Genomic DNA, 5704 nt, shown 5'->3' on the forward strand with positions numbered 1-5704 from the left:
AAAGAAATGAAATGAAATTTAGTAAACTAGGTCTCTGCCTAATTTATATCTATTTTAAGTTAAATTGAAAACCAGGGGCCGGCAAGATAGTTCAGCAGACTAAAGCATCTGCTTAGGCAAGCACGGGCACCACAGTTGATCCCCAACACCACATGCTTTGCCAGCCCTGCCCCCAGGAGGGCTGAGCTGGCCACAGAGTCCAGGCATAGTGGTACACACCTACAATCGCAGCCTGGAAGCTGAAAACAAGAGGATCACTATGAGTTCAAGCTGTGTAATGAGACCCTGTAACAACCAAATACATTAAAAAAATAAAAATTAAAAAAGAAAAAAGGAGGGCTGGTGAGATGGCTCAGTGGTCTAAAGCACCTACTTAGAACAAGCTCAGCAAAGCCCAGGGACCGCGGTTCAATCCCCCAGCACCACATGCCAGCCAGCCCCGCCCCCTGGTGGGCTGAGCTGGACACACACACACACACACACATAAATAAATAAAATTTTAAAAAAAGAAAAGAAAAAGGAAAATCAGTGTCACTTTTCATCATGTTTTCAACATGTTTAATCATGTTTCCAATACCACAGTTATGTCTCACTGAAAATGGTCAGTTTTTGCTTTGATGTGGGACTCCTGAGAAGGAATTCTGGTATGTTCTAACATTATTTATTTCATTAGAAAAAAATGCCAGTGCAAAGCAACAAGTTTATTTCATGGCCCACCAATGAGTCATAACCATAATTTGCAAGGCAAACTACATAAACTAAACCGTCCATTTACAATTCATGGAAAGCAGGGTTTCTCGGGTGGGGCACTGCTGCTACTTTGGACTGGCCCATCCTGTGTTGTAGGGTGTCTGAGCATCGCAGGAAGTTGAACGCCATCCCCAGCCACCATCCAAGTGCCTGTATGTATTCCTGTCCAGGCTATGACAACGGAATCCAGACTGTGATAAGTATTCTGATAGAAAGATCACCCCCACTGAAAACCACTGATTTCAAAGGACAGAGCTTAGCATCAGCTCAAATCCCAGAGCTCTCTCTCTGTTATCCCAGGGGTTAGAAAATATGTTGCTTTCAAGAGCAGGGAACCATTTCAAATGGCCCAAAGCCCTGAACAGCTGAGGACACAGACCCTCAGGGGAGGTGAGGTTCAAGGTCCTTACCCACTGCAACCAGGTTCTTAAAATTCTCCACCATTACATCTTCATACAGTTCCCTCTGGGTAGGGTCCAGCAGCCCCAGTTCTTCTGTGGTGAAGACCACAGCCACGTCCTTGAATGTCACTGCCTCCTACAACATCAAATACAGGTCACCTCAATCCTGTAGTTCTCCTGGAGGCAGGAGAAAATTCAGGAGAGAGAGAGGATATTGAAACACAATACAGCAACCAAAAATCCCTGGGGAAATTAATTTCATATCATAAGGCAGGAGAAAACTGTACCTGAAACCTGGTCATTTTCTCCTGTTCCTTCTGGGGAAGGTCAGTGTCCTGGAAAGGCATAACTGAAGAAGGACAAGGAGGCCATGAGACACAGGTCAGAGCTGACACGAACCCAGTGGATCTTCATGGAAATGACCCAAGGGTGCCCCTGCTGCCTTCTGGACAGATGCAGCTACGTAAGAGTTTGGTGATCAGAGCAGGGACTAGATCCCAGTTACTAACTGGCCTTCCAGTTCAGTGCCACTGGGCTGTGAACAGTACCAAGACTGCAAGTATTTCTGTAGGGGCCCAAGAGATGGCTCAGTGGAATGAGCGCTTCCTTGGCCTGAGTTCAATCCCCAGTTCCACCAAAAAAAGAAAAAAAAAAAGAAAGAAAGAAAGAAAAAAAGAAAGAAAAATTTCTGTAAATAATCTCCCTTCCCCATACCTCCTTTTTATTTATTTATTTATTTTTGAGACAGGGTCTCCCTCTGTAGTTCAGGCTTGACTTGAGCTCACTTTGTAGCCCAGGCTGGTCTCAAACACAGTGATCCTTCTGCCTCAGCCTCTCGAGTGCTGGGTATACAGGCATGTACTACCATGCCCTACCAGTTTTTTATTTTTATGGAGCTAGGGATGAATCTCATGTCCTGTATATGCCACCAAGTACTCTACATTGAGCTACAGCCCAGCTTTCCATAAAACTGTTTAATCTTGGGCCGGGGAGATAGCTCAGCGGCACAGTGCCTAACTGGCAAGCACGATGTCCTGAGTTCAACTCTCATTACAAAAAAAAAAAAAAAAAAAACAAAAAAACGAAGAAGAAGAGCCTGGTGCCTATCAAATGAATAGGGAAGAGCCAGGTTAAACTGAAAACTGTCTAATCCTGGGAATGACAGCACACGGGTGGAAGTATGACAACATGTGGGCCACAAAACAGCATGCCCTGGACTCGAGTGCTTTGTTTAATCTCTGAAAGTGACAACCATCTGTGTAACCCCGGGGGATGTTAAAAAAAACAATTCGTTGTGCCTTATGTTTGTCATCTGTCAATGATGGTGAGAATCATACACATTGTACCTACCTCATAGGGTGGTTCCAAGGGTTAAATGAGTAGATGGAAAATTTCAAGAACCAGAGTTCCCTTCCTTGGTAGCTAAAAAAATATAGATATTTTAAATCAGATGACACTTTGTATTATAACGGTTCTTATGAAGATTGTGCTCCCATGCAATTCTGAATTAAAATAATTTACTTTATAATTTGCTGCTTGATATCTATGTCTCTATCTATCTATCTATTTAGAGAGAGGAAAGTTCTCACTCAGTAGCTCAGACTGGCTTTGTACTTACAGAGTTCCTCCTGCTTCAGCCTCCTGAGTGCTGCGATTACAGGCATGTTCTGTCATGCCTACCCCACTAGTAATTTTTTATTGGTACTGGTTTCAGTTTTCTATAAAGTGTTATTTTGGAATCAATTTACTTCATGACATCAGAAGAGGTTCACGGCTCAATCCCTTTTATGCTATGTGCATGGAGATTAAAAAAACAAGCAAAAAAAAAAAAAAAAAAAACAAAAAAAAAGATGAAAAATAAAAAAAACTGGGGCCGGGGAGATGGCTCAGTGGAGTAAGCACTTCCCTGGCAAGCGCAAGGGTCTGAGTTCAATCCCCGGTTCCGCAAAAAAAAAAAAAAAAAGAAAAAAAAAACTAATCAAGATTAGTTTAGATTAAACTAATCTAAATTAGTTTAGAAAATAAATCTAAAAGCTCCAACATTTATTTAAACATGAAAATAGGGGAATGCAAGATGGGGGCCTTCCTTCAAAAGGTAATAAATCTGAGCCTAGAGGCACACAGCCGCAGTCCCAGTACCCAGCGGCTAAGGCAGGGGATGGCTGCAAGGGAGCAGGGGTTACGGCCGTGCACCACCAGTCCCAGCTTGCAAGAAGTAATGAGAACGAAATATTTATAAATATGTTGACAACAGAATAATCTTTCTTAAAAAGAAATCAAGAATAATTAAGCCATGGAGATAGCTCAGAGATCTGTGTGCCTGCCTGACAAGTGGGGTCCGGGGTTCAATCCCGGGCACCACATGCTGTGCTGGCCCCACCCCGGATGTGCTGAGGCGCTGCCGAGACCAGGAGGTGTGGTGGTGCACGCCCGTGATCCCAGTGCTGGGGAGGCCGAAAACAGGAGGATCACTATGAGTCAGAGCCGTGTAGTGGGACTTTGTACCAAATACATTTAAAAAAAAAAAAAAAAAAGAACAATAATGACCAACTCGGAGAATGGTTATAATAAAAGGCAGACTTAATTTTTCTTTATTCATGAGTACATTTTCTGATTTATCTACATCTGTCCAAGAAAAACGTAATAAGTAAAATTAGATCTTCTAGTAGTGACAATTTAAAAATGCAAAAAATAAACAAAATGCATAAGTAGGTGATGTTAATTTTAGTAATATATTTTATTTAGCAGCATAATTTGTCCAAAACATCATCTCAATATGTAATCAATCCAGATCACTGACTTTCTACTTTATATCTTTCTCCCTGCTCTCACTGGGGTGAAGAAAGACACGTGGTGAGAGTGCACCTCGCACCTCTTATTCCTCTCTTATCCCTGAATGATGGAACGAAAAGGCCGGGAGCCCTGCCCTAATTTCTCTTCAAGGGACTTTCCAGAAAAGGGCGCGTGTGAGAGCATCGCCGGCAGCAGCCAAGGGAAACCCATCATCAGGCTCCAAGCCCTTAACCACACGTTCCGTCTGCTTTGATGCTAATCACGCCCTACCCAGTAACTGCCAGCTTCCCCGCTACTTCACGGATCTGCAAACTACAGCACAGGTCATCAACGGATGGAAGTAGCAGCGCAGCAAGGGGACGGGAGGGCAACCCGACTTCCGCCCTCCTTCCTCCGGCAGCCGCGATTTCCCGGGGCTAACCCGACCACCCAATCGGGCCCCACCCGCTAGATGAAAGAGCTCCGAAAAGTGGTGGAAGCAAAGGGTGCACTGTACTCACCTTCCGGACCAAAAACATGCTGGCACGCCCCCCTCTTCTGGGCGGAAGCAGCCCCGGAACTACATTTCCCAGAAGGTCTAAGGACAACGGACGCCCTGCTTCCGCCTTCAACCAGCTTCCGGTCGGCGACCAAGGCGAAGATTGCTTATAGTTCCCTTCTGCAGAATGGAGGGTTCTGTCTTTAGAAGCAAAAACCCACACCAACTCCACAATTCTGTAGTTCCTGGGTCACAATTTCTACAATCCCCTTTGTGACTTCCAACCATTCTGCTGTCCTGAGGAAGTTTTTTGACTCTAGTAGAGTTTAGTTTTTTCTCATTGACTAAGTAACAACAAAATTGTGAGTCTTAAAAGATTGATTGTAAGAAACAGATCATATGATCATTTCCCAAGAGAATTATGCCCAACACTACCAAAAAACTCAAAAGCCTTTAAGAGACCGCGGTTCCATCCCCAAGGCGGGCTGAGCTGGGCACTAAATAAATAAATAAATGTCTTTAATTTTCAATTTTTACATTTAATACGATCAACTAACAGGAAAAATACTTTTTAGTTACAAGAAGAAGGAAAGACAAAAAAAGTGCAATGGGAACAGGAAGATAGGTATTTTGTAAATGGGTAGAGGACCAAGAGATGGACAGAGGGGAGGCAAGGGTGGGAAAAGAGATGTAAAAAGAATTAGGATGTGCGATATATATGTGCCAACTCCTTATGATGAATGTGATCGTGTACTGCAAACATGTACTAATACAAATACTAATTAAAAACAGTGCGGGGGCCGGGGAGATAGCTCAGTGGAATAAGCACTTGCCTGGCAAGCGCAAGGGCCCGAGTTCAATCCCCGGTTCCGCAAAAAAAAAAAAAATAATAAAATAAATAAAAACAGTGCAATGGAGGGAGACAAATTGTAGATTTACAGTTTCGGTAATAGTACAAGCAATTCAAAACAACTTGCTTGCTGGAGACAGACATACTCAAAAGTTAAAACACAAGCTTCAGCATTGGCTTCTATGATAAACGTTTCAAAGCAATAAGCGCCACTGTAATCATTACTCAAGGTGTTCCTCCAATGAAAGAACAAATCTGTTCATGTTTAAAAATGATTTGTTGTTGATATGGGGTATTGAATCCACAGCCTTTGCACGAAGCTATATTTCCAGCCCTTTATTTGTTCAAGGGTAAGATAGAATTGACATTTCAAAGAAACATGGGGTGAAGATGTTACAGGAAAATGCAACCAGGAGCTTAGAAGAAAAAAAA

The 5704-nt window shown here is 43.0% G+C and overlaps 1 protein-coding gene across 2 annotated transcripts in view; it reads right to left on the reverse strand.

Annotated features, from left to right (window-relative positions):
- The window catches only part of LOC101562014 (zinc finger protein 227), an 8817-nt gene extending 5458 nt beyond the window's left edge, over window positions 1–3359 (reverse strand). Inside the window, exons 1-4 of one of the 2 annotated variants that reach the window (XM_004644329.2) lie at window positions 3314–3359; window positions 2502–2538; window positions 1439–1500; window positions 1161–1287 (exon numbers count right to left, since the gene is read on the reverse strand). In XM_004644329.2, the coding sequence (XP_004644386.1) occupies window positions 1161–1287; window positions 1439–1498 (187 nt within the window). In that variant the 5' untranslated portion in view covers window positions 1499–1500; window positions 2502–2538; window positions 3314–3359. Of the gene's footprint in view, window positions 1–1160; window positions 1288–1438; window positions 1501–2501; window positions 2539–3313 lie in introns of those variants that run through there. The other variant, XM_023704449.1, reaches the window with a different exon arrangement.
- Window positions 3360–5704: the final 2345 nt, after the last annotated feature.

The sequence above is a fragment of the Octodon degus genome, unplaced genomic scaffold (assembly GCF_000260255.1).
Source record: "Octodon degus isolate 3935 unplaced genomic scaffold, OctDeg1.0 scaffold00197, whole genome shotgun sequence".
Lineage (NCBI taxonomy): Eukaryota > Metazoa > Chordata > Mammalia > Rodentia > Octodontidae > Octodon > Octodon degus.